The sequence below is a fragment of the Haemaphysalis longicornis genome, unplaced genomic scaffold, assembly GCF_048455015.1.
Source record: "Haemaphysalis longicornis isolate Haplotype H1 unplaced genomic scaffold, Haemaphysalis longicornis Haplotype H1 scaffold_1, whole genome shotgun sequence".
In the NCBI taxonomy this organism is placed as follows: Eukaryota; Metazoa; Arthropoda; class Arachnida; order Ixodida; family Ixodidae; genus Haemaphysalis; species Haemaphysalis longicornis.
Genome location: NW_027526203.1, coordinates 318,830,020 through 318,857,192, shown reverse-complemented (window position 1 = coordinate 318,857,192; position 27,173 = coordinate 318,830,020). Strand labels below are relative to the sequence as shown.

At 48.8% G+C, this 27,173-nt stretch overlaps 1 protein-coding gene across 1 annotated transcript; it reads left to right on the top strand.

The window, feature by feature from the left end:
- Window positions 1–27,173, top strand: LOC144151350 (alpha-L-fucosidase-like). Its single transcript, XM_077682372.1, has 9 exons — window positions 1–137; window positions 4,078–4,435; window positions 5,475–5,581; window positions 6,536–6,666; window positions 12,640–12,770; window positions 12,876–12,973; window positions 20,420–20,552; window positions 22,342–22,512; window positions 26,751–27,173. The coding sequence occupies exons 1-9, from the start codon at window positions 20–22 to the stop codon at window positions 27,094–27,096; spliced, it is 1,593 nt and encodes a 530-aa protein (XP_077538498.1). The 5' UTR covers window positions 1–19; the 3' UTR covers window positions 27,097–27,173.

The following is a 27,173-nucleotide window of genomic DNA, read 5'->3' as shown; positions in this document are numbered from 1 at the left end:
GTGGCAAACAAAAATCTCAATGATCCTCGAGTCTCGTGTTGCTGTTATCTCATTCGGGTATCTTGTCCGTGAAGCCGCCTTGTCCGCTAGATTCGTGCGCCACCCCTCGCTGCGACAGGCACGCACGGGACCGATGGGTGAGTTCTCTTGACACGTTTAAGGCCCACGGCGAGTGTTTCTGCTCCCCTCAATTCTTTTTTCGTACCTCCTGCCCTCATTTTTTTTCTTTTTAAATCCTTGTACATGAATCCTTCTTTGACGCACCGCTGGAACTTTATTACCCTCGGATTTATTTATCTTTGCGTGAAGACAAACATCATTGACAAGAGTTCCATGTGTGCATGCATTAAACGCAGGTGGCTTCGTCACGGTGACCAGACGTTAACCCCCCGGCCCCCCCCCCCCCTAGCTCCTCCACACGCATACACAATACAGAGAACACAAAATAATTACGAGTAAAAAACTTAAATGGTACTTATTCTTGCGTCAACTGGGGATAGCTGTGTCTTCAATTGCAATGTATTGCAGGAATCATAGCAACACAAATGGTCCTTCACCTATAATGAACAGTTGGCCGTCAGGGTACCCCACACCAAAACCCGTAACGGCTCGAGTCTAGGATTTTTATTAAAGACGATAGTCTTTGTTGGGCTACTTAAACGCGAAAATTTCGCTCTGTCTTTCTGTATGTGACAGTACGTCCATCCCTCGATTCAGCTGTCCGGCCAAAAGTTCACAGAATTCTTGAACGGGACGTTTATACGGGCAAAACATTTCCAAACTATAGTCTGGTACCAGTGTTCATACTTGTCACAAAGAAAACATAAAGCATATTTGAAGCAAAACATCGATACATGGGTGACATTTGCAGTGTTCTTTTAATCAAAAATGCATGGCTACTTGTTTTTTGAGATAGCAAATAAAAAAGAATCAGGGAAACTTGAATGGCGAAGCTATTGTACGTGAGCATTGCCGGACACATGGTCAAGTTTTAATATCATTGCTTATTTGCATAGTTACGGTGCTAGTAATCGTCGTCATATGCATCGAAGAGGTCGTCGTCTTCTTCGCGGCGAGTGGTGGATGCAAAGTCATCCTCAGCATTGTAGACTTCCACCAGCTGCTTCTCGCCATCGACTCGAGGCAGCGCTGGCGGGATCTGCAAGTCGTCTCGGGAAGGACTGGCACACTCGTAGCCATGTCTCCAATTGTCCATAATGGCTTCTAGAGAATGTGGCGGCCGCGGTGACCTCTCCCAAGCAGGGTGTCTTTTAATCGTTAGCATTAGCGCTGGAAGTTTTTTTTTTTTTTTTTTTTTTACATGCGCGGTAGCGCTTTAACGACAGCGATGGAGCTTTTTTTTTTTCTTTTTTTGCTAAAGCCACTGCGCGAGACGGGGACTCTGCGGTCACCGCGAGGCACGCGCTCACGAGCGCCCGGCATTTTCTTGGTATTTTTACCTTCAACGGCGAACTTACGGCCCATAACAACAGCTCCGCTGTTTTAGAGATCCTGCCAATTTCGTATAAGCATCTTACGCTCCGTCCAAGACGCTCGTATGCGCAACGTGCAAATAATCTGGACTCCGGCCCATGCATATCTCCCAGGCAAAGAGCTAGCACACGAGGCGGCCCGAGGTTTCAGCTCCCGGGATTGCCCTGACGACGCTGCTAGCTCGGACCAGGGGGCCCGGACAGGCTGGTGACCTACTGAAACACCACGCAACACTATCGCATGGGGCACCAGAAATATCCCGCAGCGCATCCCACGCTCAACGGACGTCAACCTGTAGCCTGGCGTCGGCAGCAGGCTAAAGCATTTCCCAATCCTGCAGTATTGAGCCACATTTATCCCGACCTTTATAAAGATCAATGCAAGTGGTGCACCCAGCAAGCCACACTCACTCACATGATTTGGTCTTGTGATGCTCAGCCACGAACTATACGAGCATGCTTACGAATCACCAGTGCGGAGCAGTGGGAGACCTGTTTGCTTAGCTCCGACCCCGAAATACAGGTTAAGGTCGTCCAACTGGCCGAAGATGCCGCTCGCGCCCAAGAGCTGCAGGCCGCCATCTGAGGGGGAGGAATTCAGGAAGGCCCCCACTTCCCCTTCCTCCTTTCACCCAGTTTTTGGTAAAATAAAGTTATTATCATCAGCTCCGCTGGTAAAACAAGCCTTGAAAAAAAATCTGACTAAGGCTTGAGTTTGGGCTAGTTGGCTATACATTACGTGAAAAAAAAATTGGCCGCGTATCTGCTCCTTTCGTTGCAAATGTCGTTCGTCGATATCTGCCGACTAAATGTCTCCCTTCGCTTTCCCGCTCACCTCTCATGCTGTTCCTCTACCGTCGCGCTCCTCCCAAGGTAAACACGCTAGAGGTTCGCTCAAGTCAATTTAAATTTACCGCGTTCCACTGCACCAGGCCGGGTGCCTCGATGCCAGCGCTGCCGTACGGCGGAGACGCGCGGTAATTGAGGCGCCCTGCTATAGAACCACCTTTATAGAACCACCTTGCCCTTTTCCACGTGCGTTCCAAGCGGAACGTGGAAACTATCTAGTGGAACCTTTCGTAACTGTTGCCGTTTGATTTCTTAAAATGACGCCAGAAGCAACTGTGGCGCGGGCAACAGCATGCGGAGGAGTGAATTTTTTTTTTCTGCAGTGGATGTAGAATTTGCTGTTGTGAAAATCGAGCATCCATTAATTTTTTATAAAGGAACACTGCAAATATCACTTATGTATTGATTTATTGCCTCATATTTGCGTAATGTGTTGTTCTTGTCCAAAAATGTTGACATGTATGAACATTGGCACCGGACTTAGACGTTTAGATTTGGCTGTGGGTATTAAAACGTATTGTGCAGCTTCTGTTTCACTTTGGCCGGCTGGCTGAATCGAGTCACAGACAGACAGACATACGGACAGACAGACCAAAACTTCTGCGTTTAAGTAGCCCAAGAAAGACTATCGTCTTTAAAACAGCGCAGGGACGCGGACGAAAGAAAGGAAAACGGAAAAAGACAGTACAGGCGCTGACTAACAACTGGGCGTACTTTATTGCATTCAGCAATATATGCGAAGACACAAGTGACGTCACAACTTCACGATAAAGAAAAATAAAAAATAAAAAGAAAGGATACTGAATAAACAGGTAAATAATAAACTATGTACAACCGGCTAAGGGCAACATTTTGATACTGCTGCTATGGTGCGCGAGCACTGGAACGCAGGAAAGTTGTATCATCTGGAACAAACCTTCACAGTGTTTACCGTGGCAGGAGCGAGATGGGAGGAGCGGAGCGTGAGAGGTGGGCGAGAAAGTTATTCCATTGACGTGGCAGGGGCGCAGAAGGCTGGTCGGTCGACCAGATCGGTTGCGAAGCGAGTAGATACGCGGCCAATTTTTACGGTGTGATTGTCGTGACGCTTATGGGGCACTCATGAACCACTATGTATACCTTTGGAAACAACGCCGTGAGTGCAGTGCGTGGACGAAAGGGTTCACCAGTGACAATTATGGCTTATTCGGGTGACAGACAGACAGACAGACAGACAGACAGACAGACAGACAGACAGACAGACAGACAGACAGACGGACGGACGGACGGACGGACACAATAAGTGGGACAACTTGAGAGACATGTTCGTGTTTCGGAGCTGAAGGAAGACTATCGTCATTAAAAAGGTAGCCACCGAAGTTGCGCAAAATAAAAACGTTAACTCCAACCCCTATCCGAGGAGGAGAATTATTTTACAAATCTGTCAATTATTTTTGCTTCGGAGCCCGAGAAGCGCGGGGTCCCGGGGCTAAACTACTTTAGCTAGGGACCATACTCATACCTTGACCCGGACCTGACTGTTCTCGATGCCTGCTAGAGCCATGTAAGACCACTTGTGCAAAGCTTAATAGCACGCGGTATAATCAATGCTGTTTAACACGGGATACCGCTTGAACAATTCTCCAACTAAAGTAGGACCTCTTCGGTGCCGTTGATGAGGTCTGCTCATTTCAACCATCGTCATCGAGTCGAAGGAAAGGTTGCAATGGCGCGTTTCCGGTCTGCCTCGCCGCAGCGCTCTGCTGGCTGGCGTGCTTGCTCGTGGCCGCGGGCTGCCCCGCGCCCAGCAGCACGGCGGCGCGCTACGCCCCCACCTGGGAGTCGCTGGACAGTCGGCCCCTGCCCGCCTGGTTCGACGAGGCCAAAGTGGGCCTGTTCCTCCACTGGGGCGTCTTTTCGGTGCCCAGCTACACGTCCGAGTGGTTCTGGTGGTACTGGCAGGGATGGAGTGAACCGCGAAACCCAGACCCGGCCAAATTCATGGCCAAGAACTACCCGCCAGACTTCACGTACGCTGCCTTCGCCAAGGACTTTACGTGCGAGTTTTTCGACCCTGAGGAGTGGGCGCAGATATTTCAGGAATCTGGAGCTCGGTAAGTCATCTAGCTGCCATTTCAGTCGCTTTCAGGACAAGGTTGCGAAGTACCTATGTAATAACTGCATACCTTTTCTCGGTGGCATACGGATAAAAAACGCTCGTGATGAGAACGTATGCTTAACGTTATGGTACAAGATTAGAGAGTTTTAGCATAGCGGCTAGCGTGCGCTAACACTCAGGCGACGGGTGCTGGGACCCGACTGGGCAGGTGCGCATTCGTTCCGCGGGGAGGGCGCACATGCCTCGTTGAGCCCACGCATTCGTTCCGGTGAGAAGCGACCTACTCGCCATCCCCGCGCGCGCATGCGCAGTCTAGTCCCGGTAACCCGCCACCGTAGCGTTAGTGTACACTAGCCGTTATTCTACACCCTTCGAGGTGGCTCAGTGGCTATGGCGTTGTGCTGCTGAGCCCAAGGACGCGGGTTCGATTCCCGGCCGCGGCGGCCGCTTTTCTGATGGTGGCGAAATGCGAAAACGCCCGTGTGTTCGAGATTTGGGCGCACGTTAAAGATGCCCGCAGGTGTTCAAAATTAATTCGGAGCCCTCCACTACGGCGCGCCTCATCGCCTGTGTAGCGTCGGCGTGTTAAACCCCACAATCAATCAATCAATCAATCAATCAATCAATCAATCAATCAATCAATCAATCAATCAATCAATCAATCAATCAATCAATCAATCAATCAGCCGCTATTCTAAAACTCTATCAGCCGGAGGCCGGTGTGCGTTAACGTAGTGCACACATCTCTCCCGCTCAGAAAAGACTGACGCCTTGCTACACCAGCGGGCTTCAGCTTTCATTAAAGATTTTCTCTCCATCTCTCTCCCTTGCGCCTTCCAGGTGTCTCTGAGTGACGTAGCCTCAATTATAATTGCAATAAGGGGCAATTTCAGCACCCAAATGTCCTCTTTCGTACAAAAGGCCGAAAGCACTGACGTCGCTGACCCTATACAAAACTAATCTACAAGATATGTGCGGATGTAAGCTTTCACACGTGTTTATTATTTGACGTCAAACCTCTCTTTCTTTGGCAGGTATGTAGTTCTTACCACAAAGCATCACGAGGGATTCACTCTGTGGCCGTCAAACGTGAGCTTCGGCTGGAACGCGATGGACGTTGGACCCAAGAGGGATTTAGTAGGCACGAATGCTTTTCCTCATACACGCAGTAAACTCAAATAAGCGCACGCACGCACGCACGCACGCGCGCACACACACACACACGCACGCACGCACACGCACACGCACACAGTTCGGCGAACGACCTGCGCGAACTCTCGCTGCCTCGCCTGTGCGCATTCAGTTAGTAATTGGCGGCAAAGTGCAACAGGAAACAATATCAGACCGATAATTGTGCACTCTGACGTGGGCGGAGCTACCGGTATCGACAGCTAGTATACGCGTACCGCTCGCCCGAACTTTACATCCGAAGCTATTCAGATAATTGTGAAGAGTGTGTTTTGACGTTATTAGAAATCTCTTGTGATTCATATTGCAAAGTAAGGTACGGAACGCCTTAGCCTTTCAACATATTTATTCTAAACCGTTTAACATCGGGCAGACAGTTCTCTGCAATTTGTCCGTTTTAATTTGTTGTTCGCTGTAAATTGACGACGGGAAACAACTGGGTTCTATAAAAGTGCCGCCAACGCACCGCGTGAGCAACACACTTCGTGTCCCGGAAGCGTCCTCCCCCCCTCCCCCCAAAAAAACACATTCACCGCAAATTTATAAGCGTAATCGACAGTGCAAAGTGCGCCTCTAAATGTATTTATACCGTACACTGGCCTTTTTTTACAAATTAACACTGCTGACAGCGTATCGTCCTCCTCTGTCAGTGCTTGCAGTTCTCATGTCCGTTTTTAATTTTTTCGCTGTGTGTTCTTTCTCTCTCACGCCCGTGGTTATTTTTACTTTTTGCGGAATACTACCCCGTTGCACACTTAAAAGTACTGGGATTTCTGCACAAAACACCTAAATATTTTGCCGAATGCGTGAATTGTGTAATTGCTACTTGACTGCGAGCTCACTCTAAGTCATAGAATCCACCATATGGCGGCGGCTTTTCGAAATAACCAGCCGCTGTCCTTTGCAGGAGAACTGGCCGATGCCATCCGATCCAAAACCGACCTTGTTTTCGGTGTTTACCACTCTCTTTTCGAGTGGTTCAACCCCCTGTTTCTCCTCGACCAGAGCAACAACTTCACCACCGACCACTTTGTGAAGGTGAGCAACTTGAGTGTATTGCTACCTTTTCATATTTTTTTGCTTGCATCGCACTCGCAGCGTGCGTTTCGCGGTGTGTTGAAAATTCTTGGCACGGGTTGCGTGAGGTTGAAGCACCCATAGGAAATATACTGAAGAGGAGCAACCAAAACATGCGAAAGCTTTGGGGAGGCGAAAATACACAACGCGAAACGTTAACTGACCGTTCTTAATGCTTGCACTTGCGTCGACTGGAATCGGAACGATTCGCTGTGATGCGGCCCATACCGCGGCAATGTGGATAACAGGGCACCAGAAGGTGTACACGCGACTAACAAGCGCTGCACGATATCATCTAGCGAGTCAACACGGAACACATGGCCGACAAGGCGAGAAGACGTACCGTGCAGGTGTGGACTTCTAAATGACTGTTTATGGCCGTCTGTGTGCTCTTCCGTTCTTCGTTCGGCGTCTTTTACCACTGGTTTTCACTTAAAAAACCATGAACCAACTGACCCAGCAATCTGTGCTCCCTTAGCAGAAACGATAACTACGAAAGTTATCATGCACACATGCGGGGCTTTCACCATATCCACCGTATACACGCCATGTCACTAAAGCGCTCTGCTGCTTCATGTCATATAAGCCCACTGGCTCGCCCACCGGGAGCGGCTATTATTCTTCTGGCTTGAACGAAATTAAATCGAACAGGCAAGTTCTCCACAGCGAAGACAAAACACGCTCTGATTAGTCCGCACACCTCCTCAGCGATGCGTCTCAGCTTATAGGTGCAGATTTGGCGCGTGAGATGCCCAAAATTTGTTTTTGTTTTTAAAGGCGATAGTCTTTCTTGGCGTACTTAAACACGAAAAGTTTGGCCTGTCTGTGTGTCCGTCTGTCCCTCGATTCAACCTTCCAGCCAAAAGTTAACACTTGAACGGGGGGTTTATACAGGCAAAACTTTTCCGAACCACTCCAGCTGGAAACACACCTCATACTTGTCAACATTGTTCGGCAAAAAATAAAACATTCGGCATATTTAAGGCACGACATGCCCATACATAAGTGGTACTTGCAGAGTTATTTTACTTAAATATGCATGCTTGATTTTTGCGATAGCAAATAAAGAAAATCTGCGTTGAAAACAATTTTCACCCGTATATACAAAGAGAGGCCGCGACGAGCTTGGACCGCGTGGCGACGTACCAAATTCAACAGTGAGGAAAGGTTTCAATGGCTGGCGCGCGAGCAGTGGAACGTGCGAAAGTTGAATTGACATTAGCTAATCTGCGTGCTTATCGTGGGAGGAGCGAAGATGGAGGGGAAGAGCAGGGGAGAGATGCGTCCAGGGGGCGGCAGGAGACTTTCGACGACATTTGCAGCGACGCGAGCAGATACGCGGTGTTACGATTCAGCACGCCAATATTCTGATGATGATGATTGCTATTGGTTTCCCCTTTGTAGCGGGGTGATGACGTGTCATCTTACCAAAGAGGACTAACATACCTATGTTTTATACTCTTGGTTTAATACTAGCGCTGCTTAGGGCAGGCACAAAAAGCTTATTAGGCACAAAATGATGATGGTTGGAGTTTTGTGGCGCAAGGCCAGCTGGGGCAAAGAGCGCCAAACAAAAGTATCTTAAAAAAAATAGTGGCTACTAAAGCCAGAACAACAATAAAATCAATTAACGGCAATCGTGATGGCTGGTGTATAGGGCCAGATTTGATTATGCGTGATAGGAAATGAGGTTTAAAAACTTAACGTCTGACAAATACTCAAACACACGTTTCATGGAAACCATAGCATCGTCACCTAGAAACAGCGATGGATGTAGGGGGATCTGTAGTCTGTATAGTTCTCTGAAGTGTTTGTGTCGTGTTGTGTGAAGTGCCTTGCATGTGATTAGTATGTGCACTACGGATAGGGCCTCTCCGCATCTGCCGCACTGGGGTCTAGAAGATCCCGTCAGCAATACGAGTGCGTTGCATGTGTGTGGCCTATCCGTAACCTTGCTAGGGTCACTTCGGTGTGTCTGTTGTGTGAGTCAGCTGTGTACCGTCCCAAGTGTGGCTTTATTACATGTAGTTTGTTGTCTGTCTGTTCATTCCAGTGTGTTTGCCATGTTCTGCGCAAGTGTTGTCTTATGTGTGGCTTGACGTCTGTATAGGGTATCGTTGTAATGTCTACAGTGTTCCTGAGTGCCGCAGCAGCGGCCCTTTCATCAGCCAACTCATTGCCCGCGATCCCCGCGTGGCCTGGAACTCAGCAGACGGTTACATTCAGATTTGAGGCATACGCCGACATTAAAGATTTGAAAACCAGATTGACAACGTAATTTTTGCAAGACCTTTGGGATGATAATGTACGCACGAAGCTTAGTGAATCCGTGAAAATGATGGAGTTTGCGATATTATGTTCGTTGATGTGATTTAAAACAAGGAGTATACCATATGCTTCCGCCGTAAAAATGCTGGAATTCACATTCATGGTTTAACAAGCACTGAAATTTGGTCCGTGTGCAGCACAAGACACCGCAATGGACGTTTCTGAAGCATCAGTAAAAAATTCTGTTGCACCATATTTCGCCTGGAGATACATGAAATGCTGCAAAATTGCTGTGGTGGGCACCGTGTTTTTCTTAAATTGAGCCAAAGACAAATCACATAATACAGAGCGAAGATGCCATGGAGGTACAGAATCAATGACATATTTTGAAGGTGTCTAAAAACGAGACAGAAAGTTCAGAAGCCTCCTCCCTCACCCTGAGCGAGAAAGGCACAGAAATAGATGTACGATTTAAAAACAGTTGGGATGTAGATGTATCGTTAATTATAGATTTAATGGGATGGTGAGACATTGATGAAACTTTAAAAGCATATAGTAAATCGACATACTCGCGCTGGTACCCTAGGCACCATTTGTCACACTCGACATACAAACTTTGCACAGGGCTTTGCACAGGTATTAGGCACAAAATACTTTTTTGTTTTCTGTTACAGGTGGTAACTGTCCTAGGCAATGTTCCCCTCTCTGCTTTTCGTACACCAGCGTTCTAATCTTCCTTTCGTCGCCTCGACAGCCTTTTTAGTTAACTTCCTCTGAGCTACCCTTAAATCCTAGGGCGTCTGGAAGCCGAATATTTCCCTCATGTAGATTTGGATGGATACCCTCGCATTCTAACACTATGTGCCGCATAATTTCTGTTTCTTTTCCGCAGACCACGCATACCCCATCATTTTGTGAATACTTCCCCACAAAGCTCTTTTTGACGCCAATATGCATTTGCTGCGCGCGTACTGCAAGCTTCGTGCAGTGCTCCAGTGCTTTGTGGCAGAGCCTATCTTCCTCATGTGCGCTGCAAGGCGAAGTGGTACAACAGCATATTCCGGGAATGTTATACGCAGACGACATTGTTCTTTTAGCTGATAACCAAACCGATATGCAGCGGCTAATAAATATTAGCGGCCAGTAAGCCACCGACCTCGGGTTAAATTTCAGTGCAGAAAAATCAGGAATACCTAATGGTTTTCAATGACGCTACCACTGACGTAGTGTCTATCCAGCAAGGCGAATTACCTAGAGTGAAGGAATATAAATATTTGGGAGTGTGGATAAACGAAGGGGATAACTACTTAAGTACTCACGAGGAGCAACTTAAGGTTAAGGGAAAGCGAAACGCAGCTATAATGAAGCATAGAGCTCTGTGGGGGTATAACAAATATGAAGTAGTAAGAGCAATGTGGAAAGGAGTAATGGTTTCGGGTCTCACGTTTGCGAATGCTGTACTCTGCTTAAAATCAGACGTTCTATCAGGCCTTGAAGTAAACCAGAGAACGGTAGGACGTTTGGCCTTAGGCGCGCTTGGAAAAACAATTAACGAAGCACTTCAGGGAGATATGGGCTGGGCGTCGTTTGAAGTTAGAGAAGCACAGAGTAAAATATGCTTTGAGATGAGGTTGAGGGCAATGGATCAACGAAGGTGGGCAGCTAAGGTTTTTAGGTACCTATACTTGAAAAGCGTGGACACGCAGTGGTTAAGAAAGACTAGAAGGCTAACGATGAAATACGGAAAGAACAGTGGAGAATCCAAAACAGCCAAGGTAACCAAAAAAGAGGCAAGGCAGATTGAAACGAATAAATGGAGGGAAGAAATGGAAGCTAAAAACGTCGTTAGAGATGTACAAGGCTGAGAAATTGAACATCAGAAAGGAAAATTTCTACGATAATTCCCAGGGCAGTGTTTTGGTTTTTGAGGCTAGAGCAGGTTGCCTGCGAACTAAGAGTTTTGTGGGGAAGTATTCACAAAATGATGGGGTATGCGTGGTCTGCGGAAAAGAAACAGAAACTATGCGGCATATAGTGTTAGAATGTGAAGGTGTCCATCCATATCTACATGAAGGGAATATTGGGCTTCCAGAAGCCCTAGGATTTAAGGGTATCACAGAGGAAGTTAACTTCAAGGCTGTCGAGGGGACGAAAAGAAGATTAGAATGCTGGTGGACGAAAAGCAGAGAGGGGGATATTGCCTAGGACAGTTACCACCTGTAACATGAAAAAAAAAAAATATTTTGTGCCTAATAAGCTTTTGTGCCTGCCCTAAGCAGCGCTAGTATAAAACCAAGAGTGTAAAACATGGGTATATTAGTCCTTTTGGTAAGATGACATGTCATCACCCCGCTACAAAGGGGAAACCAATAGCAATCATCATCATCAGCCTGCCGCGCGGGGCCCGTTGGAGGTGGCTCAAGCCGTTGCAGCTACAAAACACGAAGCCAATGGTTCTTCATGTAGAGACATGCCCCGGCGAATCGGACGCTGCAGCCGAAATCTCCTCACCCCCCCCCCCCCCCCCCTCCTCTCATACTCAACGAGCGCCGCTACTGCCGGCCTCACGAACTCAGGAAAGAGCGTTGTGTGTGTCTACTATTTTTCGGGCCGTGTGCACAGAAGCACTGGGGAAGCCACGCAGCCATTACGGCTTCTGTGTAGCACCGCTACAATCGCGCTACTGCTGGCCTCACGAATTCGGAAAGAGTGTTGTGCGTCTACCATATTGGGGCCGTGTGCACAGAAGAACTGGGAAAGTCGTCCGCCGTTACGGCTTTTGTGTATAAAAACCCTCCCTCTCGGTGGATATTTCGATTAGTTTTGCAGCAGCGAATCAATGCTGCCGCTCTGTTTGTGCATTGCTGTAAGCTCGTTCGGAAGGGTATTGTTCCTGTATTGCTTCGGCTCATCTCTCGCTATGCAGTAAACAAGTTAAGTTTGCCTTCAGCTTCTTGTCGTCATCACCAAGGCAGCAATAACCCTTACAATACAGTTTTCACAAGGCAGCAATACACTTCGTTGTTGTTTTCACGCATGTCCATCTTATCACTCACCTTATGTTTACGCGTTCTTTGCGTGTCTTGTTTGTTCCTAGACTTTATGTGCGCGCGTGCGTGAGTGCACCAATTATACCAAGCTTATGTCCCTCTCACAAAAACCTTGGATCCGCCCCCAGTTACTCCGTACAGATGGTTAACCAGCGAAGCTGCAACATGCGGCCGGTGTTTGCCATTTCCCCGTTCACTCTGCTCCGCCGGCACCGCCTCTGCCCCTGCCCGCCGTTGTCACTTGAGATGCGTTTCACACAGTAGCTCCCTGCGGGCACGCTTTGCTGCGAGAGGCTCTTTTTCGCTCCCTCCGATGCGCCGGAACTTACCAGTGTCGGTAGATGCGAGAGTGTAGCTACGTCGATCTTAAACCCAGTCAATCTTTTTTTCCCTACTACTAACTCCTTTTTAACCCGTCTTTTTTTTTTTTTTTTTTTTTTCACGAATGCGCATGGGATTGCGCCGGAGGAGTTTTTTTTCGTACACGGGAGCGCCGGATTTTCCTTTCGCCTAGCCGTATAAAGCTTCGCTTTAAAACATTGCTCGCCTTCGGAATGCGCACAGCACGCAGACCCTTCTGTGCCTGATACATTCGTTCCCGACGTCCCTCGCTCAGGGGAAGACTCTCGTCGAGCTCTACGAACTGGTGCATCGATACAAGCCGGAGATCATCTGGTCCGACGGCGATCCTGCCCCCGCGGAGTACTGGAAGAGCCGGGAGTTCCTGGCCTGGCTTTACAACGACAGGTATACCAAGCCGACAAAAACAGTGTGTTGGAGCCTCCCACGCCGATTTATTTCTTGTTCGGAGAGACGGAAGCAACCAAATTGGTGTGTCTGTATGTGTCGCAGCCCCGTCAAAGACAAGGTCGTCACGAATGATCGCTGGGGTCAAGGCTGCTCTTGCCATCATGGCGGCTACTTCACGTGCGATGACCGTTATGACCCAGGTAAATTACCATTCGTCGCGCTGTGGCATTGCCTGCGTGATCATTGCCTGCGTGACCCTTTGGGGAATGCGCACGAACTCTCTAGCAACGGAAATGCTCTGGAATGACCTCGCAACAGGTATAATGCATCCTGGTTGATATAGCTGGAACTTATCAATGAATATATGCAGCAGAACTTCGGCGAACAATGAACGGAAATATTTTTATTTAAAATATATCTAGATTTTTACAAAGCTAGGATTCGTGGGATCAATGGCTCTGGGAAGATAGCCCCATTATTTCGAAGACGTGGTACTGGTGTATGTATGCAACGTAAGTGTGATACGTGATGCGGTGCACGTGGCTGCACGTGTGCGCCCGACCAGCGAAGAGCCCGCAGCGAGCGCTCTGGCCGTAGGTGCCACTCTTCCTGAACTAGCTAGAACACGTGCGGCGATTCAGGAAGAATGGCATTCTATACATGGTGACACCTCGGGTGGCCCGAGGTGTCACCATGTATAGAATGAAGTGGGGGAATCTGATCGTCGGCGTGGCACTATAATGGTGAACTCTTGTAAGCTTAGTTGGGTTTTTATTTTACTACGTGACATAACCGTATTATGAGCTCGCAAGGTATGATGCGGCACCGAGTGGGTGGAAAGTGTTCTGCTTGTCCAGTGCCGCTAAGAGACGCATTGAATATCGACCGCATCCACGGTTATCTCTTTAAAGAAAGTCTGCGCTCTATACAGCGTGGTGGCGCACCACGAAAGTGAGATGTCCGACGTGAGATATGGTGGCAACAATGGGACTTTTTCCACTACCGGCCCTCGTAGCGGCCACCACCGTGAACAAAAAATAGCAGTAAGACACCCCCCCCCCCCCCCCAAGTCTCGCTGTCGAAAACTCGTGCACAAGACAAAGCATAGCAGCTAGCGTACGCTAATGCTATGGCGGCGGGTTACCGGGATCCGACTGACTGCGCATGCGCGCGCGGGGACGGCGAGGAGGTCGCCCCTCACCACAACGAATGTGCGGGCTCGCGAGGCATGGGCGCACTCGTCCCCGCGCAATGAATGCGCACCTGCCAAATCGGGTCCCGGCACCAGCCGCCGTAGCGTTAGCGTACGCTAGCCGCTATGCTAAAACTCTCTATTCTCGTCCTTGAGTTCCTCCTAAGGCCCCTAAAATAGCTTGTTCCTCCCGCACCCACCCCCCCGTTCCTTTCACATGAATGCCACGGTAGCAGGTGCACGTTCCAATCGGCAGTGGTCGAAGCGCCCTGTACTGTCGAAAAAAGTTCAGCGAAGCTCGCACTCATGCGCTAGACTTGAATGGCGAAGCTGTTGTAGGTGAGCAGTGCCGCACACACAGTTAAGTTTCAGTGCATTGTTGCGGTGCTAGTAATCACCGTCGATGATGATGATGCCCTCAAAGTTTTTGACACGTACCCACAAGGGGGATTGGCCAGGGATAAATACCTTACTGCAATTCATGAGGCCCTCAAAATACTAGTTTACTTCTGAAGACAGACGCCGTAAAATGAAAGGTGTTTATGATTAAAACCCAAATTCCCCAATAATTCATACCCTTCAGCAATTCAAGCGACCTGAAGCAGAAAGAAAAGCTTGAATGCATGTATATATATATATATATATATATATATATATATATATATATATATATATATATATATATATATATATATATATATATATATTTCGTTTTACGTACTCCAAATTTGTTGCCCCAATAGATGATATAACTGGAACAGATAGAGTCAACCCCAAACGTTCATAGGGTCCTTCAAAAGCAGTTGTCTAGCGGCCGAGAAGCGGTGACAGGCGAGAAAAAAATGTTCGGTTTTTTAAGGAACCTGGCACCTCACAAATAGTTCCGTAGGTGAAAGCCCTGTTCTATACAGATATAAAGTTGGCCTTGGAATTATACAGCGCAGTCATATATGCATCGAAGCGATCGTCGTCGTCTTCGCGGCGAATGGTGGATGCAAAGTCATCCTCAGCATTGTATACTTCCACTATAGCTAAAATGGTGAAGCTTGCACTAAATCGCGCAAGGCTTGAACCATAGTGACGCTGCAGGATGTATTTACACGTGAGCACTGAAGAACACATCACCACGCATTTGTACAATTTTGAAATTGTTTTTTTACATGTTCCGTCGTTGCTTTGCAGTGCTAGTAGTAGTCATCGTCATATGCATCGATGTCGTCGTGTCCCTCGTGCCAAGCATTACTGTGCTGAACACACACGAAAGAAAAGCCTTTTCTTCCAACTTCCCGCATAGTACGCACTTTTCTTCTACAAATTCCTATATTTATTGTGCGATTATTCTCATCAATTTTTTTTCTCCGAATCTTAGTTTCCTAAATCGCGCAAGTAGCCCCAATAAGCGTCACTAAATAAGCTACGTTTTATTTAGTGATGTACGCTAGCCCCAATAAAGCGCCCGATCCTGGCCAATCTGGTATGCGCCACAAACAAAGGAACGATTAACAACAACTGCGCGGTAGCGCTGGGGATTTTTTCTTTTTTCTAGAGCCACTGCGCGAGCCGGGGACTCGGCGGCCACCGCGTGGCACGCGCACACGAGCGCTCGCTCATTTTCCCGCTCCTCGTGGTTTTGCCAGATTTTTTTTTATGGTTAAAGCCACTGCGCGTGCCGGGAACGCTCGGCGGTCGCCGCCCGGCACGCGCTCACGAGCGCTCCGCATTTTCTTGGTGTTTTTTCACGGCAATACCGAACTTCCAGCTTGTACAGCAGCTCCATTGTTAAAAGAGGAAATAAAGGACCCCGACATGCCCCCGCGGGAGGGGCACGAGTAAATGCAGAGCATTAGCGGCGTTACGCGCGTGGCGGTGGCGATGGGTGTTGTAATGGTGGTGGTAGCTGTCGCGGTACTAGTTGAAGGTCTAGCTTCCATCGCTTAGCAACTGCGACTACCGCGACGAGAAGAAATTGGGCCCATCTCCCCGCGAAGGGGACTCGAGTAAATGCGTCGCATAGGGGGTGGGTGTATTGCGTTAACGTTTAGTGTTTGGGGAGTTGGTGGTAGTGAATGCGTTGTATCAGCAGCTTGACGTAGTTTGAATGAGTCAAGGATATAAGGCGCGTTCGTAGCCTCCCATTCTGTGTCGGCTTTGTGGCGCAGTGGGTAGAGCACTATGTACATTGCGTTCCGCCCGCAGGGTCGAGGGATCGAAACCAGGCGCCGGATAGTATTTTTTTAATATATAGTGTAGGGGGAGGGGTGCGGACTACGACTACGGACGTCAACGCGGGTGACATCGTGAGTTACTGAAATGCTCTGCATTTAAAAAAGCCGCCGGCGGCGTCACTGCCACTGGCTTCCGGCTGCTCTTCCCTGTGCGATCCCGAGGCAAAGGCGGGTCCGCAGCGACTGACGCGTGCCTAGGCGCAGGAATGTAGCTAGCGCAGAACGGAAGTCGAGCTTCACGATGTCACATGGCTATTCCCAGTGTTTCCAGCTGCTTTAAAGGAAGCAGAGAGGGAGGAGGAGTCGATCGGCAAGTGGGGAGAGGTGCATTTATTTGCTTCTGGCGCAGCTAATACTGAATGTAGATCAATAATTCCAACGGCATTGCATCGCTATATTGGTGCTACGCGACAATACAGGCCTTTTGTAACTTTTACAGAAGGCTTTTCCGGGTCCCTTCAACAGCCCAGCCACGGCCTCCGCGATCACGGCGCGATCGCGCCGCCGGCAGCCGATCGCGGAGGGCCGTGGCCCAGCCACGGCCGGGCTGGAGGAGCGGCGGGCGCGCACTTTCATACGGCCTGCGCTTCGGGTATAGTTCCCACCTTTGACCGCCGCTAGTTCGTGTCGCTGCGGACCAACCCTCGCCGGTTGACCTACAGCACGCGCGGGGTAGGTAGAGCGGCGGCGCGCGCGCACTTGCCACAGCTCTAGCTCTGCCGTGGCTACACGCGATACCTGTCCGTGTAAATTTACATGTGCGTCATTAAAATAGGCGACTCCTCCCCCCTTCTGAATTTTCGGTCTAATTGGGTCAAACAGCCTAACATTATCACTCGGAAGCGCCTAATCAAAAAATTGAAAGAAACATTTTAACTCGGCGCACATGAAGAAAAATATGCGAGGCCTTCATATCTTATCAGCGACTGTATTATATGAAAATGGTGAGACAGGCAATAAACGCGGCATTTTCCGTGACTGAAATATCATTTCTTATTTTTTATTTTTCCTTTCGGATGATGTCTTGGTTTGCACAGGCACAGGGCACGACCAGTGACGCGAATGATTTCCCGTCGAGGGAGATAGGGTTATCGCTTAGCTAAACGTGATTCTGCTATTCACGCTCCGGTCGGGCTGAGCGGCCCGCCGGCAGCGAAGCGTACAGTCAAAAACACACAGCTGCTCGGCCAGAGGCGATGTGTCGACTAACAGAAAGGCGGGTTGGAAGGGCAGAGGGTTGGTTCGAAGCGCCCCCACTGTAAAGAATCTGCTGTATTGGTTCCTTCTTGGGTGCGCAGGCCGTATGAAAGTGCGCGCTCGCCGCTGCTCCAGTCCGGCCGTGGCCCAGCGCGGCGGTTTCGGCGGTCGCTTCATAGACGGCGCTAGCGTCTGGTCAGAAAAAGCAAATGGCGGCGTCCACCTCTAGCAAGGAAAATGGTGTATAGAGAGTTTTAGCCACGGTGTAAGAATATTTCTTACACTGTGGTTTTAGCATAGGGGGTACCGTCCGCTAACGCTGCGGCGGCGGGTGGCGGGGCCTGACTGGGCAGGTGCACATTCGTTCCGGTAGGGTGGATTAGTTCCGCGGGCCGGCCTTCGCCATGCTCGCGCATTCGCTCCGCTGAGGGGCAACCTCCTCGCCCTCCCCGCGCGCGCCTGCACAGTCGGCAGTGCTGCCAACTCTAGGGAAATTTCCCTAGATCGAAACCAGGCGCCGGTTGTATTTTTTTTAATATAGTGTAGGGGGAGGGGTGCGGACTACGACTACGGACGTCAACGCGGGTGACATCGTGAGTTACTGAAATGCTCTGCATTTAAAACATTGCCGCCATCCCGCCCCGCGAAAGTGGATGTCCAGCAAAGCTGTTGAAAACCACTACAAATGGTGATGTAGGAGGGTATAAAATGTTTCTCGTCGTCTCGGCGGGCTCGTCGCTTGCGCTCGGCTGGTGTCTGGTCAGTTCGAATTATACACATTTTTTGTTTACACTGTGACGGCTCATGGGCGCCGCCATTTTGTTGTTTATGCGTTTTAGTTGGTCAACAGCGTAGAGTTTCTTCGTATACTAGAGAGGAAACTGCGACTGGTAAGCCATGTCGTCGTGGGGGTTTATGGGAAGACCCCCGCTTTTGGCTTGGGCTTGGCATGACAATGGGATTCTTAAGCGGTTTTTGGGATTTGCTTTCTTCACTATGCATTAACACGTACTACGAGCTACGAGGAAGCCGAAATCATCCCTGCTCTGTGGTAGCCGTGTTCTATGGCACAGCAGGCAGTGCGTGATCGTACTTGACGTTGGTAATGCCGCAGTCGAAGGAATGCTCGCTGAGCGGTTAAAGTGAGGATGACGACGATTGTAACTCACAAAAATGCTCTTAAAAGTTGCATGTATAATTGTACACGCCGTGTCACAATGGGTTAAGGGTACATTCTTTTTATAGCAGTAAGAATGGTGGGGTAAACAGTGGAAGTTACCTATGTACACGTAAGCATAGAAGTATCGATGCGTACTGCTGTTGGTACTGCACGCACTATGCTTGTTTTAGCTGCACAGCCCTGTGGCGCTTTGAGATTGTCCCAAACGACACTGGCCGAATGGCATAAGCGACGGTGTCTTACATGACCATATTTGTCAAGCGAACACCATGCTTCCCGAAACGATTATTTTCTACCTCAACAAAAACAAGCCAGGTACAAATACGGTCAAAAATAAATCAAGGCAGAAGACGGCCCTTCGCGGTATGGTGGCGTCGTCTAGGTTGACTAAAGGTAAACAAGGCTCCGCAATCGGCTGCAGAGTGGTTCCTGTGATGTCATTTCAGTCGTCACGAAAACACACGATTTGGCGGGAGAATCAAAATTTTAACTTAAATTGAATTATTTCTCAGTGAATAAAGCATCATTTGTTTCCGGACAAGCGCTAGGGGCACTATAAAACATGAAATCTTTCCAATAAAACAAACTTGCATTTTGTCTGCATGGCCTCTTTAAAGATAATCCGCAAACATAATCTTTACCAGGAACACATGGTGGGAGCGGGGCAGGGGGTCCCATTGTTCACAGGCGCCTTATCATCCATAATGAGGTTTCAAGGCTTGTTTTGTGGTTTTCTTAAACGAATTCTGAACCCTATGCTGTATGCCTGATTAGCCTGACGCATGCGCTCGGCGTCCTAGGCCTTGGCGTTTTCGCCCACGGAGATGAAACCATTGGGGGGTAGAGGTATACAGCTTGGCTGTAAAATGTACAGCACTAGAAAGCATAGCTGCTCTCCAAGCAATAATTTGAGGGTGCGTTGCCGAGAATAACGGACCGGGATTGCTACTGAAAAAAAGGCCCATTGATTCGGTTCTGTATTGCACGTTACAGTATAAAGCTACAGATACATTGATTACATCATTTGTTTTTCAATTACCGAATGTAGAGAGGCATTGGTGCTTTTAAACGCGACGCGCATCGTGTGCCTTGCAGTGCTGTTCTCAACAAAAAAAACAAGTGCAAGTCACTGGAATTTCTCCGCGAGGCTCCATTCATTATAAATACGCCGACTTCTCCAGTTTCTCGTTAAAATGCGCTCAAACTCTGCTTCAATAATTCCAAATGGGAAATAAAAATTCATCCACTTAATCCGACCTTGGCTCAGTGGCATTGAACTGGTGAGCCCAAGGACGTGGGTTCTACAATGTGGCCGCGGCAGCTGTCTTGTGGTGGAGATGGAGGCGAAAAATGGCTCAGGTTTAACACTTCCAAACCTAGTTATCATGAGCAAAAGCGAAGGCTATGCACACTGTGTTGCGTGAAAGATTGCCTTTGCTCAAGATATCGCAGCCTGCTGTCTAGTTATATCCACTGGATGATTGGATACAGCCTTTTGATTGCGTTGAAGGGCACACACAGACAGCCCCACCGGTGCTGAGCAATCAAGCGCAGGCGAAGCAGCCGTTTCACGCTCGCCTAGTCAAGCGGTACCACAGCGGCAACGCTCCAAGGGAGCAAAGCGATAACAAAGGCACAGTTTGCACACCAGCGGCTGAAGTTCACTTGTGACACGATGAATGACCTTGAAGTTGTAGCATAGTCTTGGAGATTTCGCTTGAAAAATTAAAACACCCTTGTAATGATTAATTAATCCTTAGCTCTCCACTATGGCATGCCGCATAACCCAAGAGTAGCTTCGGAGCGATAAACACCCAAAATTTGATTTTTTTTCTCCCTTTTTGATGCGCAGGCATACTGCAGCCTCACAAGTGGGAGAACTGCATGACCCTGGACCAGCGCTCGTGGGGCTACCGCAGGGATGCCTCCCTGGCCGACGTGCTCTCGATAGAAGAGCTTATTACCACACTTGTATCGTCCGTCAGGTGCCTGGCTTTGTTTTCAATGGTGCAGGTTTGATCAATCATCACTACGCGAAATAGCTAAGCTAAAAGAAAAATATTTAAAATTTCACTTGTCGATACACAGTTGCAGCACAAATACATATTTCGGGTGCTTATCTTGGGTGCGCGGCAGCTGCAGTACATGCGCATATCCTGTAACTGACAGTGCCGGTGTTTAATGTCGGCTACTGCTCTGTGCATTGGCGGGGCTTATTGTCAAGCATTTTTTATGTCAGGCCATGCTCCCCATTTTCTCTTTATGTGTTTTACTTTATTCCATTCTCTCAGTGTGCCGAAATTTATTCGACCAAAGTGCACATCGTGGCATCAGCCACAATTGACTTATCTATTATAGACCACCCAGTCAGAACGAAGGTCTGGCTTTGTGCCAAAGGTTATTCGTTGGTCCCTATATTGTAATGTTGGTATGGCCGATTTGGTTGGAGTAGAAAGAAGGTGCTTGTACCAGCCACATGCACGTACTGGTGACATACTTACTCACCTTATTTGTGCTCAGGTTAAGAGTAGTGCTATTCACCCGCCGCGGTGGCTCAGTGGCTAAGGCGTTGCGCTGCTGAGCACGAGGTCGCGGGTTCGATTCCCGGCCGCGGCGGCCGCTTTTCTGATGGAGGCGAAAAGCAAAAACGCCCGTGTGTACGAGATTTCGGCGCACGATAAAGATCCCCAGGTGGTCAAAATTAATCCGGAGCCCTCCACTACGGCGCGCCTCATCGCCTGCATTGCGTCGGCGCGTTAAACCCCACAATCAATCAATCAATCAAGTAGTGCTATTCAGGGTAACATATGACCCATGTGCCCTGAAGCTCGCACGATTCTACTTTTCTGACCCAGGATTTAAAAAACAAAAAACAAAAAGTGAGCAATTAGTTTTCCCACAGTAAGACAATAAGCATTTGGTTCACCACAAATACACTTACACTTTACGCACATCAGAGTGTGATCATGAAACAAACAAGTGACAGAAGAAAATAGGGAACACTTTGGTGCAGTTTATACCTGTATGGTGGATCACGCCCATCGCTCGTTGCACGACGGCTGTTGGTGCTATACTCGGTGACAACTTAAGAACGGCACCGGAAGTTGCCGCTGTGCCTTATCACCGTAGCCGGATGTTTCTCCGCGCGGCGCAAGTAGGGCGTTACTGGGAATATTTTGAACATTGCATGAGCCGTTCCCGTGATTTTTTGGACTTAATATGCTTATAAACGACTCCAGTGACGACAAACTGCGTGAGACAAGGCAGACGATATCACGCATTCATAGCAAACCACTTTCAAAACACGTGCGCACTGACGTCACAGGTCCGGCGCTTTGGCGGAGTGATACACTACATGAAGTGGTGCCGTTCTTGAGTTGTAACCGAGTGTAGTGCACATTTCGGCCCCCGTTGTCTCTGTATTGTGCTGCTGAATGCCCGTGAACGAGCTGGAGACAAAAATTCAGGGTTAATTCCTGTTTCGAAGCAACTGCTGACAATATAATGACTGCAGGTGGTGGGCATATCCAGGACTCCCGTCTTTACGAGGACACCAATGCAGAGCCAGTTCATCCACAACAGTATTTTCATTAGTGTACACAATCGCCACTCACAAACGCGGAATGCTAATCTTACGAGGGGCGGTATTGCGATGCTACTTCCCTGGTTGGTGACCAAGACAGTGTAGCAACTAATGTACGGGCACGTGAACGAATTTTTTGTCTAGATATGCGTCGCATCATGCAGGAAAATAAAAGAGGACTGTTAATGCAGTTGTGGCGGCAACCTGCTGATCAACGTGGGCCCCACTCGCGACGGAAGACTGGCACTTGTCTACCAGGAGAGATTGCAGCAGCTCGGCCGTTGGCTGAAGGTGAACGGCGAGGCTGTCTACGGGTCGGCCGCCTGGACTTGCCAGAACGACACGAAGACACCTCACGTCTGGTAGGAAGCACACGCCGCCTCTGCCTTGCCACCACTGTCTCTCTCTCCTCTCTCACCCACATTGAACCTGGCTCATGCGATAAAAAGCAGCTGCCACTTTTTCGCGACTGGGAAAGGAATTGTTTAACTGAACAGCATTGGCTTCAAACTGCGTGGCAGACTCGCACCCTATGCTAAGGCCTGCTTTTCACTAGCGTGGCTAAAAGTGAGCTACCTCTCTCCATTCCGCGTCTGCTCATCATATCGTGCCATGAAGTGACCCTTTTCCACCCAGCATCACTCCTTTCGTCCTTGGACACTTAGTGGGCTTAAGGAATTGTAGTCAACGTACTATTGAGTGACAACACGCATTAGACAGACTTTCTAGGCCAGAATGTTGACCTTACAAGATTTTCAGAAAAAGTGGTCTTGCTCTTCAGGACGTTTTTGTGGTGCACACCTTTTCGTAGCTTTATGCAGAACTCGTTCTCAAATTATTTTGCATGTGTGAGCAGAAAATTTAAATGCAGATGTTATAAAATATGTATTGTCAATACATATGAAATGCTCCACCCCTAAATGAACATTTAATTTGTTAGAAGGCAGATAGTAGAGGCGTTCCACGGTGTCTGTTGACCTGTCACAGCAGCAGGGGACCACCATGGACAAAAATTGTTTTACGTGCATTCTAAGTGCCTCATATGTGCAAGTTTGGAGGAGAAGCTGCAGTAAAGCAACCTAGAAGGCTACATTACCTGACGTTTGCCGCGTGAGCGCAGGGCCGATGTGCTTGCCTAGCTGCTGTCTGGGAAGCACCTGGGAGTGCGTGTGGTGCCCACCATGATTAGTAGTACGTGCTAGTAGAGTTAACTGCAATGTGGAGAGCATCGCGAGCGGATGGTCGCGGCCACGGAGGCGCCACTAGGGCGCTGGTGCACTTTTTTCTTGCATCAGAGCTGTTCAGCCACCACAGGCAAGTGAAAACAAAGAAACGTTTCTGTGTACGTCCCATGTGATACATGGGTAGCCTCAATGTGGAAGTTTGTTCTGGAGTGTTTAACAAACACTGTGAAAGCCTCGTGCTTCAATGACCAACATGTGGAAAGAGAGACATTCCCCCCAAAAGCATTAATTCCCACTGCTTTGCACCAAGCTGTCGCAGTGACTATCCTGGTGCCCTGAAGGCCTCTTTGTTCGCCGCCATCCAAAAAAGAATAACACAGAAAAGAAAAGTGGCAGTAGATAATGTTGAAGACAGGACTTACTGAATCATTGGCAGTATGCAAACTCCACTTTGAAAAACACTCCACTTTTTACTACAGGACTACACATAATCAACAGTATTGAGGTACGTATTCATCGTGGAAAGCCGTTGCTGCACCTGATGCAATTCCTACCCATTTGCCAGTTACTCCTGCCAACCTCTCAACCCCTACTGCGAAACAAAGGCCAAGAAAAAAAAAACATTCCAGCTACAAAAAGTGTCTCAGCAGAATACAAGAAGACACGCAAGCACTTCAGATTAGTTGATTGCGGGGTTTAACGCACCGAAGCTGAAGCTACACCTGGGCTATGACGCGTGCTGCAGTGGAGGGCTCCGGATTAATTTTGACCACCTGGGGATCTTCAACGTGCGCCGAAATCTCGTACACACAGACGTTTTCGTGTTTTGTCTCCACCAGAAAAGCAGCCACCGCAGCGGGTGCACAAGCATTTTCGACACCTTTCTAGAAGTAGCGCTTGAATGACATGATGCATGAAACTACAGAAGAATCAGACAGTGAACTATTTACAGTTAGGAGCACTGACAAACTGTCTTGCCCGCAAAACACTGGTGTAAGCTCTAGCCAGACAATTATTCTGGTGCAAAAGGAGATGTGGGGACGGGACAAAGGTACAAATCCTCTGAAATGAATTGTGCAACCCTGTAGAAACGGTATCTGCTCCTTCTCATTTGCTGTGTAATTATATTTTTATTTTTCATCAATATTTGAAAGAAAAAAGTGAAGCGCCGTCCTTAACAATGCACAGCTATTTATAATATGTAACACAGCATGTACAGTTAAACCTCGGCGTAACGAATTCCGTAAAATACGTAATTTACTTCGTTACATTGAAATTTAGCTACATTGAAATTCGCTGTTATAATGAAGTGTTCATCGCGTGAAGCGTTTCCTGCAAACGAAAACATGGCGTGCATACACGGCTGGCGCATTGTTTCTGTCGGAGCTTGATCGTCTACGCGGGCACCAGCGTGAACCGCATGGAGCGTTTTCTCCCCGCAAAAATGCGCTGACAAGAAAGCCACAGGCACGCTCACGCAGCTGCGGAGACCCCCCGCACGATGCGGGTAGCTCCAGCGACCACTTCTAACTGCTCGCTGAGACGCAACTCGAGGGGCAAATGACAGGGGCATGCGAGAAAAAAAGCGGATAATGCGGGCGAAATTTTCAATACAAAACGTCATACATGCCACTTACGAAAGCGCCCATCAAATATCCTCCACGGTGGTAAGCCTAATCGCCTCTGGCGGGGCCAGCGGGCATCCCCGAGCACTTCGAAGCTCCCGCCATGGGGTGCGCGCCTCCCCATTGGTGAAACTGGTCAGGCTCCTCCCACTGCTGCAAGCAGCGCGAGTCGCTTTCTGGCCAAAGCAGAAGCCGCTGCCGGCGCGCAATCGCAGATGTGGGTGTGAAAAAATCGCGCGCGCAAGGCTCAGATTCACAAATGCTTGCTGGAACGATAGAACCCATAAGCATGAGCGAACTCAAACGAAGGGCGAAGCGGCAGCATGCGGCAACGGTGGCCCCGCTAGAGACGGTTAGGCTTACCACTGCGGAGGATGTTTGATGGGCGTTTTTGTAAGCGGCGCGTATGACGTTTTACAGTGAAAATTTCGCCTGCGCTATCCGCTTTTTTTCTCGCATGACCCTCTCGTTTGCCCCTCGAGTTGCATTTCAGCGAGCGATTAGAAGCAGTCACTGGAGCTACCTGCATCGCGCCTGTGGCTTGCAGGGCGCGTTTTTGCAGGGAGAAAACGCTCCATGCGGTTCACGCTGATGCCCGATTAGACGATTAAGCTCCGACAGAAACAGAAACGTGCACCAGCCGTGTACGTGCGCCACGCAGTTTGTAGGCAAGGAGCTCGCTCACGGACTCTGTGGCTCGCTGCATCTGCGGCATTGGGCGGCCCGTTTTGCCGTTCGCGTTTTATTGAGACCCCGTTTCGGTGCTTGCGTCTCCAAAATCTACTTCTACAACTGAAATTTCGTGCCTGAATCTCCATGAAACTTCGTTACATTGAAATTTGGGCAAACGGGACTTCGTTACACAGAGGGTGAAAATACATGGTCTGCATACACTTGAAGCTACAAAAAATTCTGTGGTTCATTACATCAAGGGTTTCGTTACATTGAAGTTCGTTACATCGAGGTTTAACTGTACTCGTTAACAGAAAGTATTATTAGTCATAATTTTGTTAATAATTGCTATGGGAAATAACATATACTGACGAATTTGCCTTCCGACTTGACAGCACCATTGATTCCAGAAACTGATGATAATAAAGTTAAGACTAGAGAAAAATTTACATGCAATTTCAGCGTTTAGTTTTTGTATGCCATTAAGGCCGGCATACCAAGCAGACCAAGCACCCAGCCGGCTGGAATGTCACTTCCGCTTCACGACTGTTTGCACAACCTGCCAGCACGTGTGTTGTTGTCTGTTATGGAGCTATTTTATATTCTTATAACTGATTAACAAGGCATTCACGGGGCTATTGGTCATGCTCCAGTTGATTTAAGGGTATGTACTGCATGTTCAAAATAAATTTGGCCAAGGTGAAATTTCAGTGCAATTGGCCTACAGTGCATGTCCTAATACCCCACACCCCGCCACCAAATGGTCAATCAACACGGGCTTTGCGCGAAGAAGACAACACGTACAGGAAGGACGGGACAAGCGCAATCTCTCAACTGTTGAGAGATTGCGCTTGTCCCGTCCTTCCTGTACGTGTTGTCTTTTTTGCGCAAAGCCTGTGTTTATTCACCAAGATGCACAAACTTGCTCAACAACCAGTTCTAAACTATGCCAGATGGACTTGCTATGGGCCCGTTGCCGCTGCCAGCAAACACGCTATACCACAATAAGTTACTTCTTTACTCTACATGAACATTGTGTGTCAGCAAGTTCTGCAGCATTCGGGTAGGTGCACTATGTCTATACTGGCTAAAAATATATGGCTCTTCTTCCGGGCTCAGGTACACACAGGGCAGGACCGAGGCTGGCAGTGAGGCAGTGTACGTGTTCGTGCTCAAGTGGCCGGCGCAAAGCTTACTCCAGTTGGCGTCCCTGCGAGTGGGCCCCGGGTCACGGGTCGCAATGCTGGGTGCTGAAGAGGAGCCCGTGGCTGTGGTGGCCCAGACAAGGGACAAGCTGCTGCTGGCCCTGCCAGTGCTCACTGTAGACCGGCTGCCCACCCCCTGGGCCTGGGTGCTCAGGGTCACTGGCCCCACCAGCGGATACTGCCCCGAGCAGGCGGGCCTTCCAAGACGCCAGCTACGGCAGGGAAACGCAGCTGACGAGATACCCGATGCAGGGCAATAGGGTCACCGAAAAAAACTCAACTCACTTACAAGCCATTTGTTCACCATTCGGAACTAGTAAAGCAGAGTAAAAAAACC